The sequence below is a fragment of the Podarcis erhardii genome (assembly GCF_964252035.2).
Source record: "Podarcis erhardii genome assembly, chromosome: 15".
NCBI lineage: Eukaryota > Metazoa > Chordata > Lepidosauria > Squamata > Lacertidae > Podarcis > Podarcis erhardii.
This window is the reverse complement of record NC_138505.1, coordinates 35,280,874-35,294,999: the sequence shown is the minus strand read 5'-3', so window position 1 is coordinate 35,294,999 and position 14,126 is coordinate 35,280,874. Positions and strand designations below refer to the sequence as shown.

At 46.8% G+C, this 14,126-nt stretch overlaps 1 protein-coding gene across 2 annotated transcripts in view; it reads left to right on the top strand.

Annotated features, from left to right (window-relative positions):
• Positions 1-5,911: 5,911 nt before the first annotated feature.
• The window catches only part of ULK1 (unc-51 like autophagy activating kinase 1), a 105,989-nt gene continuing 97,774 nt past the window's right edge, over positions 5,912-14,126 (top strand). The window contains exons 1-3 of one of the 2 annotated variants that reach the window (XM_081842231.1): positions 5,912-7,223; positions 8,640-8,732; positions 8,841-8,882. In XM_081842231.1, coding sequence (XP_081698357.1) covers positions 7,134-7,223; positions 8,640-8,732; positions 8,841-8,882 — 225 coding nt within the window. In that variant the 5' untranslated portion in view covers positions 5,912-7,133. The remainder of the gene's footprint in view (positions 7,224-8,639; positions 8,733-8,840; positions 8,883-14,126) is intronic. The other variant, XM_081842232.1, reaches the window with a different exon arrangement.

The following is a 14,126-nucleotide window of genomic DNA, read 5'->3' as shown; positions in this document are numbered from 1 at the left end:
GGCAGCAGCTGGGCCCAAAGTCACCCAGTGAGCTTTGTGGCTGAGTGGAGATTCGAACACTGGCCTCCCAAGTCATAGTCCGACACTCTTAACCATTACACCAGACTGGGTGGGAGGCATACATACAACAGTTCCCTCCTGATACTGGTTTTCCTGGACTGGTGTATGCTCCCCACACCTGAATCTTTCATCATTCAGCTTCATTGGATATCCCCAGGTGTCTTTTGAAAGGGAGAAGATGAACCTCTATTCCAATTCTGCACTCCACACCATGCATGCTTTTTTCAAGAATATTCCTTATTTGCCTCCTCCTACTGCACAAACTTGCTGATCAGAAGGTCGGTGGTTCAAATCCCTGTGACGGGGTGAGCTCCCGTTGCTCGTTCCCAGCTCCTGCCAACCTAGCAGTTCGAAGGCACGTCAAAGTGCAAGTAGATAAATAGATACCACTCCAGCGGGAAGGTAAATGGTGTTTCCATGTGCTGCTCTGGTTTGCCAGAAGCGGCTTAGTCATGCTGGCCACATGACCCGGAAGCTGTACGCCGGCTCCCTTGGCCAATAAAGCGAGATGAGCGCCGCAACCCCAGAGTCGGCCACGACTGGACCTAATGGTCAGGGGTCCCTTTGCGTTTAAATTTACTGCGCAAACTAAAAAAAAACAAGAACTATCAGAATACAAAGAATTCTAACATTTTCTCACAGAGGAGTTGCCCTTGATCAGGGCTGTCTTAAGCATATCTGGCGCCGTGGGTGCAAAGCTCCCTCCAGTGCCCACCCCCTATTTCCCAGAGTTTTTTAGGGAGGACGGCGCTGCCGGCGGGGCTGGAGGAGGCAGGCAGCGGCTGGAGGGCGGCTCCTCTGGTGGGGAAGAGGTGGAGCCTGGACGCGGCACCTTCCGGCTCAGCTGGCCGCTTCGTGCCACTGTGACCATGGCAGAAGGAGGCTCTGGGTGCAGCACGGCGCTGCTTCACCGCAGCATGGTGGAGGTGGGCGAGGGCGGCGATCTAATGCTGGGAGGCGTCTTGTTCAGCCTCCGCCTCTTCCCTGGCGCCCTACAGAACTTGGCGCCCTGGCTCCCCGTGCCACTAGCCTCTATGGGCAAGACGCCCTGCCCTTAATCACTTGGGTAGCTCTTTTCTGCATCTTTCCCCAGCTCCACAGTAGCCTTTTTGAGGTGGGGGCAACTGGAACTATATACAGTGGTACCTCGGGTTACAGACGCTTCAGGTTACAGACTCTGCTAACCCAGAAATAGTACCTCGGGTTAAGAACTTTGCTTCAGGATGAGAACAGAAGTTGCACGGCGGTGGCGGGAGGCTCCATTAAAGTGGTGCTTCAGGTTAAGAACAGTTTCAGGTTAAGAATGGACCTCCAGAACGAATTAAGTTCTTAACCCGGGGTACCACTGTATATACACCTGAGCCTTGATAGGGGGAGTGCAGAATATTACACCTCAAGAGCAGAAGCCAGCCATGCTCTGGGTACAGCCTCTCCCTGCATGCAGCCTGCATGCAGTTCTGCCTCACCTTTCTTTTTAGCCTTGCCAAAAACCTTCTGAAAATGACACTTTTCCCTGTGGTGACATCATACCCCCTGCAACCTCCCCCTCCCAACTCTTTTGTCTCTGCCCACTCCCAAGGCCAGAGGAACGATAGTATTTGCCTTCTCAATCGCCCTTAATGGCCCAGAACTCTGCTCTCTTTGTCTCTTAATGACACCTGTATTGGCTGATTTCCTGAACACGGAAAACCAGTATAGTCTGTATTTTTACACTGCTAATTTCAGCATCTGGCACCTTTCCTCAATACTCCAAATATTAGCTAAATTCTAACATTTACTACATTTAAGAGTTTGGGGGAATCTGCCCCACCCCATAAACTCATCACCTCGCTTTTTGAAAGACACATCTGCTTCCGAATGTACTATTAACAAAAATGCTTCTCCTATAGAAAAATAGCAGAATGTTAATAAAGACAACCCAGCATGGTGCTGATTCCTTTTACTATTTTTCTCTATTTCCTTAGGGATCCTCCAGGCCTCTTCTGGGCACACACTCCAGTCACATCTGCATTTCAAAGACAACTTTTACACACAATGATTATCTGAGCAATTTTAATAAAATGATAATAATTCACCAGCTCTGACCATGAGAAACATGTAAAAAAAAGCACAATTTAGCAGAGTCACAATACCATTGCTAACTTGCAGGAAAGATCCCTGCAGGAAAAGCAAACAGCCCCCATTAGACCAAACCCCTCACCCACTCCTCCAGGCAGTGGTCCATTGGCTTGGGGTTTCCACAGAGTTTTTTTGTTCAAGTAGCTTAACACAGAATTCCTCTTTCATTGGATCTTGACACCGTTCACAGCGGAAGCAAATTAAGAAGCGGATCAAAGCCCAGGCTGCGCCCAGTCCCTGTTGGAGGGAAACTTCTTCCAAACAGATTGATCCAGACCACCCCCCACCCCTGTCCTCGGAGGCCAGAAATTTCTCTCTCTGCCTACTCCCAACTTCTCTGGAACACTTCAAGGAGCCCAACCAGGGCCAGATTTAGGTTTGATGAGGTCCTAAGCTACTGAAGGTAATGGGGCCCTTTATATGTCGAGTTGTCCTTGGTCAACAACAAATTGTCGCTGTTTTTTTGTGTTGAATATATGCTACATGGTAATTTATGGACCCAATAGGTTGTTGTAAACAAAATGTGCCCTTTTCCCCTTATGGGGTATCCAAGAGCCCATATAGAGTCCTTATGGGTTCCCTATTGGTAGGAGAAAATAACAGAGGCCAACCAGAGCATATTGAGAAGCAAAGTAGCTAGTGCCCTAGCGTGCTCTGGTCCATGGGGTCACAAAGAGTCGGACACAACTAAAGGACTAAACAGCAACAAGTAAGCCTGATCTTTATTGATCTGTTGCAACAGGGTGCTCCCCTCACATGCAGGAAAGGAGGGGGAACCCAGAACAAAGGAGTGCCTGCCCTTATATAGACATTTTAAATTCCCTGCCCTGGAGCTCAAGACCACCGCTCCATACATCATACCTACATCACAGAAGGGGTGTAACCCAAGACCACCCCCCACATACCAGAAAGGGGTGTAGCTCAAGAGAAATCTGAGTGCATTGTTTACCTCCTGTCTGGCAGAGTACTTGTTAATGCTTACTTGATTGGATTGCCTGGGGAGCCTGGCCAATCTTTTGTACTTAATTCCTGAGCCAGGTCACAGGCTCCCCCTATTCAAACACAGACAGACATACCCTTAAGACAGGGTTAGTGAAGGAAAAGACAACGGGGAAGCTTTTCCATTTTCCTTTGACCTTGCAGAGAAAACATTTGGTTGGTTTGGGAATAAAAAATGGTTTCAGGTCGGTGTTCCTGTGCTGATCAACGTACGTGCTTGGTTGGTACATTTATTTATTTATTTCTATTTTTATTTTATTAAAAATTTTCTTGTTTTACAGATGTGTAATGTCTCTCGTATTTTTTCCATGTAACATTTTTACAAATCAGTTTCATTTGTTGAGATATTAGGGGGGTGGGGGGGTGGCGATGTTTCTATTTTGCTTAATGTATGTAGGGGTTGGTGCATTTATGAACATTTATTATATATCTAAGACTTATTCTTATCACAAGGTCCATACACAACACAAAACTCTGTTGCTGTATGTAAAAGGTAAAGGTAAAGGTACCCCTGCCCGTACGGGCCAGTCTTGACAGATTCTAGGGTTGTGCGCTCATCTCACTCTAGAGGCTGGGAGCCAGCGCTGTCCGCAGACACTTCCGGGTCATGTGACCAGCGTGACAAGCTGCATCTGGTGAGCCAGAGCTGCACACGGAAACGCCGTTTACCTTCCTGCTAGTAAGCGGTCCCTATTTATCTACTCGCACCCAGGGGTGTTTTCGAATTGCTAAGTTGGCAGGTGCTGGGACCGAGCAACGGGAGCACACCCTGCCGCAAGGATTCAAACCGCCGACCATGCGATCGGCAAGTCCTAGGCGCTGAGGTTTTACCCACAGCGGCACGCACGTCCCTTGCTGTATGTAGGTTTTATTTATTTTTTATCTTATATTTTGGAAATGTACAACCAGTGTTTTCTTTTCCTTTAAATTATTTGGGCCCCCCCAAAAGAGTGGGGCCCTAGCTATAGCTTGTTTAGCTTATACGTAAATCCGGCACTGGGCCCAACCAAGGCAGGTAACTCTCCCAAGGACTCTTGCCCCCTTCCGATCCTGGGAGGACGTGGCTGCACCCAGCACTGGGGCCATTCTCCACCCCACAAGGCCATCTTGGGGCAAAATCACTAGTGGTTTTTATTTCAGCCAGCTCTGCAGGCACAAAGCCTTGCTATGCTCCTGGGTGTTCCCTCCCATTAGGGAAAGCGCCAGCATGTTCCCAGGCCCACTGGCACAGTTTCCTCTCCCACCACACCTTCAGCCGAAGCTTTGGTTCCCTTTTTCCTGGCACCCCCGCAGGCACCGATCCAGCAGTCTTCCGCTGCTCTTCCTTGCACACTCGCATGCACCTCCAGCTCCCTGAGTGGAGACAGCCTGTCCTTCTCCAATGTGTGGTCTTGCCCCCTTCGCCTTCAGCTGCAGACCTTTTCTCCCCTTCTCACACACTGCTTTCAGCAGCTTTATATCCTGGAAGCTACATGCAGCCCTTTTTGTTAATAGATTAAACCACATCACAGGCCGACATCACCAATCACAGTATCATTTCAATGGCGAAGCCCATCAACTTTGGGGGGACTGGTCCCCTCAAGTATTTTATTGAGGAGGCAAAGGGTCCTCTGCCCCTAGGTGCTGTCTCCTATAATGGGGTTATAGTCAATCGCTTTCTACTCAAGTGTTGTTGTTTAGTCGTGTCCGACTCTTCGTGACCCCATGGACCAGAGCACGCCAGGCACTCCTGTCTTCCACTGCCTCCCACAGTTTGATCAAACTCATGCTGGTAGCTTCGAGAACACTGTCCAACCATCTCGTCCTCTGTCGTCCCCTTCTCCTTGTGTCTTCAATCTTTCCCAACATCAGGGTCTTTTCCAGGGAGTCTTCTCTTCTTATGAGGTGGCCAAAGTATTGGAGCCTCAGCTTCAGGATCTGTCCTTCCAGTGAGCACTCAGGGCTGATTTCCTTCAGAATGGATACGTTTGATCTTCTTGCAGTCCATGGGACTCTCAAGAGTCTCCTCCAGCACCAGAATTCAAAAGCATCCATTCTTCGGCGATCAGCCTTCTTGATGGTCCAGCTCTCACTTCCATACATCACTACTGGGAAAACCATAGCTTTAACTATAGGGACCTTTGTTGGCAAGGTGATGTCTCTGCTTTTTAAGATGCTATTTAGGTTTGTCATTGCTTTTCTCCCAAGAAGCAGCCGTCTTTTTAATTTAATGACTGCTGTCACCATCTGTAGTGATCATGGAGCCCAAGAAAGTAAAATCTCTCACTGCCTCCATTTCTTCCCCTTCTATTTGCCAGGAGGTGATGGGCCCAGTGGCCATGATCTTCGTTTTTTTGGTGTTGAGCTTCAGACCATGTTTTGCGCTCTCCTCTTTCACCTCAAGGGTAGACCCGTCGAAACCCATGCGCCTAAATTGCCACCGGCCATCCATTTCTTCTGCAAGTCCCGCCCCTCTTTCTTTCCTGCTGACCTTGCGAACTTCAAGAGGCAGGGAATACCACCGATCGTTTTTTCATCGCCACACAAAGCGTGGGTTAAAACAACAATCTCCTTGGGCTGGGGGGGGGGGGACTTGGGACACCCTCCCTCTTCCAGCTCCAGCATGTGGTGTCTCAGGTGATGCTCGAAGCTGAGCGATCCCTGACTCGTTGCAGAATGCCCAACTGCAACCACTTGCGCGCGCGCGCGTGCCTGCGCGCTTCGCTCTGCGTGACTCACGAGATCTTTGCTGTGCCTTTAAAAGCCGCCCGGCTCATCCCTCCTTTTTGCCTTTAGGTGGCTGCTGCTGCTGCTGCTGTTGTCTCCATTTATTTAGTCTCTCTCTCTCCGGTCGCAACGGCGCCTGCGCTCCCTGGGAAATAAATAAATAAGGCGGAGAGGCAGAGCTGAGCTCTCCTGCGCCCTGAGCCTCGCAGGTCTTTTGTCTGAAGCTGGAAACAGCAGCGGCTGCTCCGCGGATCCTCTCCTCCGCCAGCCAAGCCAGAAGGGAGCCTCTGCTTGGACCCCCTACTTAATTCTCCTCCTCCTCCTCCTGCGAGAGACAACAAAAAAGGGATTTCCCCCCTCCGCAAGAATCCCAGAAGAAGAAGGAGAGGAGGAAGGGCATCCCCGGCGCGCATCTGGGCAGCTGTTTGTAGAAACAAAAAACTGGTTGGAAGAGGAAGGGGGGGCAGAGAGGGGGAGAAAAAAACACAACAACAACTCTTAAGGTGGACTTGGTCTTAAGGTGGATGGTGGTCTTTTTGCTGGGTCTTTCTTTTTAAGGTGGATTTGACGTCAAGGTTGGAGAGGCTGGTGTTTTTTTTTGGTGTGGATTTACGCGTCTTGCATCAGCTTTGCGTTTTTGAGCTCCGGATGGCCGGAGATGGGTCGGTCTTCGTAGCCGGGCGGCCCAACGGGACGAGCTCTTCCTAGTGCTGGGGCTCATTCACAAGGTCTTGAATTTGGAGACTTGATACCTATTCTATCTGCGCATTATATACGTGTTTTAAATATTGGTTTTAGTTCTCTCCCCCACCCCCACTTTCCTGGCTGCAATAAAAATGGGGAAAGTTTGGTAGCCGGGACTCGAACTCCCTCCCCTCCCGTCCCTTCGTAACAATGACTAAATCCCGGCCTTTTTACAGAAAAAGACAGCCGATGGCCGAAGAAGAGGTGGGAGTCCAAAGCCAGAAATTTAACTGCCGAGAGCTGGACAGGAGAGAAGTTTTGCTTTTTCAAGTTTCTAGTTCCTCTTGATTATCCTTGAAAGAGAGGGCTTCGGTGTCTTTCAAAACTTTATTATTATTTTTATTGTGTGTGCTTAGGGTCCCACCCCCGCTTTAACAAAGAGGGTTTGGGGGAGGCCTTCGACTCGCCTTCCCACCCCCACCCCCTTTTCAACTATACATATATTGTTGCTGTTGCTACCAAGCTCCTTCTCGCCATTCACACTTGAGGCCCAAACGTGGAAAGGCATGGAGACGGTTGGGAAATTTGAGTTCAGCAGAAAGGATTTGATCGGGCATGGAGCTTTCGCCGTCGTTTTCAAAGGGAGGCACAAAGAGGTAAAATACAATGTTTATTCTTCTTTCCAAACTTTTTTTTAGTGGCTCTACTCATCTGTACTTGGGAGCTAAGTAGCAGTTTAACACACACACACACACACACACACACACACACACACACACACACACACTCTCCCCCCCTCTCGGGGGTTTTGTATTAAAACTATTTTGTTCCTTTTTGTAATATGTATGCCACACACACCTTCCCCACTGCTCTCTTAGGCAATACACGTATCTACTTTTGGAACAGCCTAAATAAACACGCAGCTGAACTGGATCACTTTGCTTGCTCGTCCTGTGGGTCCAGGCAACACTCTGTTGCAATAAACAGGACTCTTGCCCATGCAAATCGGGTCAGGATGAGACCAGTTCTAAACTAGTCAACTCAGAAGACAGGCTCACTTGACTTCAAAGGATGCACTTCCAAGAAAAGGAGCTTAGAAACTCCCAAGTTGTTGCTGTTGCTGTTTTATTATTATAACAATTTGATCTATTGCTACTATGCCGCAAGTTAACTTTTGCAGGGAGTTGATCAGCTTTAGGTTCGATGCAATTTATTCTCAACATGTCAAGAAGAAATCCGAGACTTTGGATAGGCAAAATGAAAACAGGCCTTATCTCGGCGGCTTGGCAACCCTGCCTATCTAAAGCAGCCACAAGCTAACAAACACATTGCAGTACTGGATGAACTATAAATACTCAGCTATGTGGCTCTGCAGCTTTGGATTTAAGGCACACTACTAGCCTGGTAGTCCATAGGCGACAGAGCAACTGCATTCAGGCTGGAATCCAAACAGGGTGGCAGAGGAGGGAAGGCTCTCCCTCTGCGGACCGGTAACCTTGTCGTCGGCTTTCTGTACCAGGCCATTGTGCTGCCTTGGTGAAGAAGGGGGGTGAAAGTTCCTGGAAAGGTGGAATGGCTTCTGTAGCAGGGTTGCTGTCTGGCTTTCTTATCCCTAAAGATTAGCCCATGTCTCCAAAATGTCCTTGGCATTGTTAAATATGTCTCCTACACATCACTTAATGATTAAACGAAAGAAACACACAGTCCATGGGTGGGCACCTTTTTTCACATCATCCGTAAAGCTGGGGATAAACTTCTACAATCCAAATATTTGTATTGCTTAAATTAAGAGGATAATGGCAGCGTAAAGAGCCATTTGAAATGAATATCTGTTCCTCCTCTTCCCGGTGCCGGACAAATGCAAATTCAATAAAGGGCAAGCCTGGACATGTGCTCTACATGGTTTGGGATAGTGAAGCAGGGTTTTCTGAACACCTCTCTTGTGGTTGAACCATATGGACTCATTAGAGAGAGGTGCATGTGTGTTTCTGAGCATGTGAAAATAAAATGTGGGCTTCACAACCTCCAACTTACATTCTGCATCTGTCTTTTTTATTATTATTAACTTTCAGAAACCTGAAGTGGAGGTAGCAATAAAATGCATCAACAAGAAAAACTTGGCAAAATCCCAGACTCTCTTGGGAAAGGAAATCAAAATACTCAAGGTAAGGGGGGGGGGAGAGAATGTTTTTGCTGATATTGACATTTCGATTTAAGGCGACTGTTTGCGATTTTATAAATGCTTATACCATCACCTCTCTCTTTCCTTCTAGGAACTGAAGCATGAAAATATCGTTGCCTTGTACGACTTCCAGGTATTAGTTTACTTCTATTTTGGAAGGATGTTGTAGGGAGGGGGAGGGGTTAAGGTGTGATACTTTAAAATTTTGCTGAGAGCTGTGGATTATTGGAGGTTTTGGAGAGTGACGGGAGAAAAGTCTGTACACTTTGTAAAAACTATATATAACCCGATAGGAGCAAGGGGGCACACAGGCTTAACGGCAGGGCAGAAAGCTTTAACGGTAGGACAGGATCCCATCAGTGGAGCAGGGCCTTGAAATAATGGAGGGTCCTTCATCTTCAAAATGCGGACACTGAAATGGAGTGTGCATCCAGTAGATGTGTTTTACCTGAAGTCGTCTTGTTAGGCTGTCTGCTACTCAATTAGATCGTATTTTGAATGTACAGTATATGCAGACAAGAGTTAGGAAGGCTTGGCTGAATCTCATTTTTGATCCATTTGGCCTTGTTGATGTCAGTCTGGATGTTCTGTGCAAATGCCAGATTCTTTTCTGTCTTTGGGGTTTAACTTTTCCTCTTGTGATGCTCCCCAGACTGAGAACTAGCTCACTCTACAAAATCTGTAGGGACATTTGTCACTTTACTGCTGAAGTTACAGATAGGTAGCCGTGTTGGTCTGCCATGGTCAAAACAAAATAAAAAAATTCCTTCCAGTAGCACCTTAAAGACCAACTGAGTTAGTTCTAGGTATGAGCTTTCGTCTGAAGAAGTGTGCATGCACACGAAAGCTCATACCTAGAACTAACTCAGTTGGTCTTTAAGGTGCTACTGGAAGGAATTTTTTTATTTTGTTTTTACTGCTGAAGTTAGTTAGCCCTCCTTCCCTACCCCCCATCATGAAATCTCCCTTTGATTTTTCACGCAGCTTTTGTTTTGTCTATTTACACGGCAATGGCACCGCTAGGTTGTGGCAGACCAAGGTGGGTGCCCAGAATTAAATCCTGTTTTGAACTGGATCACTGTGCCAATTTCCACCTTGGAGGAGTCCTCTTGTTGTTTGGGTACGAACGGCCTTCAGTTGCTTTTATAGCCACAGGAGGAGTTCCAGCTCTGAACCCTGGTTCTCCCTGTTGCTTATCTGAGCTTTGTTGCTGTCTGGTGTCATGTGGCCTCCAGCCCTCCTTGTTTGTTGACATTCCTCCTGCGCTCTGGGATTGGTTGAGTCAGGGCTTTGCATCATCAGTGCAACCAAATTCCTGCCTGTGTGTTTGGTGCAGGCTGCGTGCAATGCTTTCTGGGAGCCGTAGTCTCTAGTTCTCGGCTTTCTCTAGTTCTAGTTTCCTTTCGGTTCTGTGCTTCTCGGGTGCAAGGACTCTTTTTCCCAGGGTACCTCTGCAGTCTCAAAAATAGGGGCTGGATGTTGCTGGGGGTGGGGTTATCTCAGGTCAAATAACCAGGAAGCAGATCGGTTTTGCACAAAGCAGCATGTTTTCCCCACCCCCAGTCTTTAATTCTCTCTTCTCCCCTCCCCCCTCCAGTTGCCCTAAGGAAATGCAGCAAGGCCTTTTCTCTTGCAGAATCATAGAATAAATATTCTGATTTTGTTCCCTCAAAAACCTCGCAAAAGTCATTGGGTCAACACCCTTGCTTTTGTTTCCTTGGTGTGGCAAAACACCATGTTATGCATGCAAATCCCAGAGGCCAGCTCTTGTGTGTAAAAAATGCACATGAGCTACTTTTCTTTCTGCTTAGTGTTAAGGAAACCTCAGTCACCCAGCTGAAGTCCAGAATTTACACTTTGTAGTAAGACCCCGTTTTTAAAAAATTATTATTATTATTATTATTATTATTATTATTAATTCCATTTTGATAGATGCACCCATGTGGATTAGGCAGATGGGATAGGTGGGAACATAGGAATGTGACTTATACAAGGCTCCATCCAGCTCTGTACTGTCAACACTGACTGGCAGCAGCTCTCTAGGGCAGGCTTCCTCAGCCCTCCAGCTGTTTTGGGACTACAATTTCCATCCCTGACCACTGGTCCTGCTAGCTAGGGATCATGGGAGTTGTAATAATAATAATAATTTTTATTCATACCCCGCCCTCCCCAGCCAAGGCCGGGCTCAGGGCGGCTAACAAGCAATAATAAAAACAAGTTGAATGAATACAACTTAAAAACAAGATTAAAATACAACATTAAAATATTGAAACATTAAAAAATTAAAATGTAGCCTCATCGCAGGAGAAAGGAAAGGAAAAAAGAAAGAGAGGGAGGGAATTAAATTGGCTCCAAGCCAAAGGCCAGGCGGAACAACTCTGTCTTACAGGCCCTGCGGAAAGAAATCAGATCCTGCAGGGCCCTGGTCTCATGAGGCAGAGTGTTCCACCAGGCCAGAGCCAGTGTTGAAAAGGCCCTGGCTCTGGTTGAAGCCAATCTAACTTCCTTAGGGCCCGGGACCTCTAGGGTGTTGCTATTTATGGACCTTGAGGCTCTCCGTGGGGCATACCGGGAGAGGCGGTCCCATAGGTACAAGGGTCCTAGGCCTCGTAGGAGGGCCAAAGTTGAGGAAGCCTGCTCTAGGGTTTCAGGTGAAGTCTCTCCCAGCCCTACCTGGAGATGATGATGATGATTTATTCCTTATACCCCACCCATCTGACTGTGTTGCCCCATCCACTCAGGGTGGTTTCCAGAAACAGTACCTTGTGTGATGCATCAGTTTGGCTATTTGTGAGTTATCTACACCTGATGTGGGATGCTGCCAAAATCTGCCTCCAGGGGAGAACCTGACTAGGTCCTCAGTGCCTCCAGCATTTAATTTGAATCTTAATTGAGCCCCATTGGGTGGTGTTCAGTTAAATTTTACTCAGACCAGAACCATTGAAATTAATGAACTACAGTTAGTCATGTTTGTTGATTTCAGTGGGCCTACTCTGTGAGTAGAGCTATCATTGAATACAACCCAAAGCATCTTCCTGAATTAATAAACATGTGTCTCTGGTAGGAACGGACACGTTGGTTCTTTCGCACCAACAGTTAATCCTTGCATGTAGAAAATGCTTATCAGGGATGGTTCCAGCCCAGCTTATTTTGCTCCCTGTCATGTTAGTTCTCTAGTTTCGGGAATATCCTGTATCTTAACTGGCATGAAGGAGCATTCCATCATGCGAACTCTGGAGCGGCACAGCCAAGACTCGTGCTTTCGTCGGCAGGAACTAAGCCCAAGTCTGTAGACTTGGTTCAAGGACCTTGGAGGTGGACAGCAGTTTCTGCATCTTACCCCACTGAGTCCTGCTTAGCTAGTATCTTTCCACACCAACTATGTTGTTTTACTAGATGAGGTGGGGGGGTCATATTTCTGTATGCATCTGTGTGCATGAATGTCAAATCACAAGGTGCATGGATCTGCAACATCATGAGATTCTCAGTTTTCATTTTGGGGTGGGGCTTGGTGGCACCGAAAACAGTTTAAACCCACCATTTTTAGTTCAAAAATCAACGGAAAGCTAAAAGCCAGACTAAAATACACATTGACATTCCACGTGTCTGCAGAGTTGCGTCCGAACAAAAATGTTCTTAGCAGGTGCCGAGAAGATTACCATGAAGGTGCCTGTCTGATTTCACTAGGCAGGGAGTAATAAATATTAAGAGTAATAATTTTGATATTGTGGTGAAACTTCACAAAGGCTTTAAAAAAACATTATTTTTATTTATTTAACATTATTTCTGCTGTTGCTTCCTACTGGGATCTTTCCAGAGCTGCTGCTGGTGAGCTATCAAATGGCTTTTGTGGCTTGCCTCTTGGCCAAGACCTGCCTTACAGCCATTGCCCAGTGAGGACAAACCAGTTTGAGGGAATCCTAATTCCTTTCCTGCAGCCAGATCTGCCAGGGTGCTAAATGTGTCACCGGGTCTCCGTTCTGCATCATAAAGCATTTGCCTGGGTGTGTCTATGTGACAAAACGTAAATCACTTTAATGGTTCTTGGCTTCCTTGTTGTTTGGCATTCGGGGAACTGTATCTCAGGAAGCTGATGGAATTATCCCTTTCGTTTTCTCTTATAGTTTCCTGTAGTGTAGTCTTCTCTAGAGCGCTGCTTTTGAAATGCATAGGATTGCAAAATAACTTAGGTAGTCAAGTCTATTAATCTCAGTGGGCCTACTTGGCCTCACATTTCGTACGACCTTTGTACTTTTATTGTTTTGTTGTTGCGTTGTGATTTTTAAACATATAGCTGCAGTCCCATGCACGTTGAACTTGAAAGTAAGTTGCGTTATATTTGGTGAGGTTTGAATTGAAGCATTAAATCTGTCTTTGATACACAGAGCTCTTACGGAGAAAATGATAAATAAACCTGTTATGCTGTGCTCTGCAGAGCTTCATCTTGTGGCAATTTGAAGGGCCCTTTCCGTGGTGGCTCCCGGTCTGTGGCCTGAGCTAGGCATCTGCCAGGGTGAGCTTCCACCAGCTGTTAAAAGCCTATCTATGTACTCAAGCTTTTCCCTTGGCCTCAGATACCAGTCGAGTGATTCGAGGCTGCTATATTTGTGATACATTCTTTTTTATTAGATTGGGGTTTATCATATTTTGGATTCTTTGGTTTTGAATTGTGTTATTGTACACAGCCTTGGTATTTTGAGAGGCACGGTATATAAATTGGAGATGTTTTGAGCGCCCTCGCACAACTGAAATTCAGTCTAGTTTGTGGGTTTGCTTGTGTCTGCTTGTATGTGCATGGTAGCTGCAACAGTGTCAGCCCTGGTACTTAAATCAAAAGTGTGTGTCGGGACAGATGTTGTCAGTCCACAGCTCCCATGGTCCCTGACGTTCAGTGCCCCCAAATCATGTTCTCCCACAGAGATGCCAGGATGGTAGTAATTCAGCTGGTTCAGAAAGCTGTTTGGTTTTTTTTAAGCGGCAAGCTCCTTGTTTACGGTTTTCTTTGTTCAAATGCAAAAGAGAATCCCTTGCAGGTCTTATTGTTTTGCCTTTGAAAGCTGTTGCATACACTTTGCTGTTAACTGGAGACCCCTTTAAGTACAATTTGGTGCTGCTCCCCCGCTCCCAATCTTTTAAGATTGATTGTCGCCTAAACTCTCCCACCTCCCAACTGGATAAGCAGATACCACCTTAAAATATTTTGCCTTTGCCGTGGTGCTGAATGCTTTTTATCTGTGGCAGCAGATATAACACAGCTGCCACCCTGGAAGCTGTAAACATAGCTTCTTTTGGAGGGCTGATGCTGTTACCTGTTTTGTGGTTTGTGGTTTCTTTCCTCCCTCCCCCTCCAATTCTTTCTGTTTCTGGCTTTATTGGG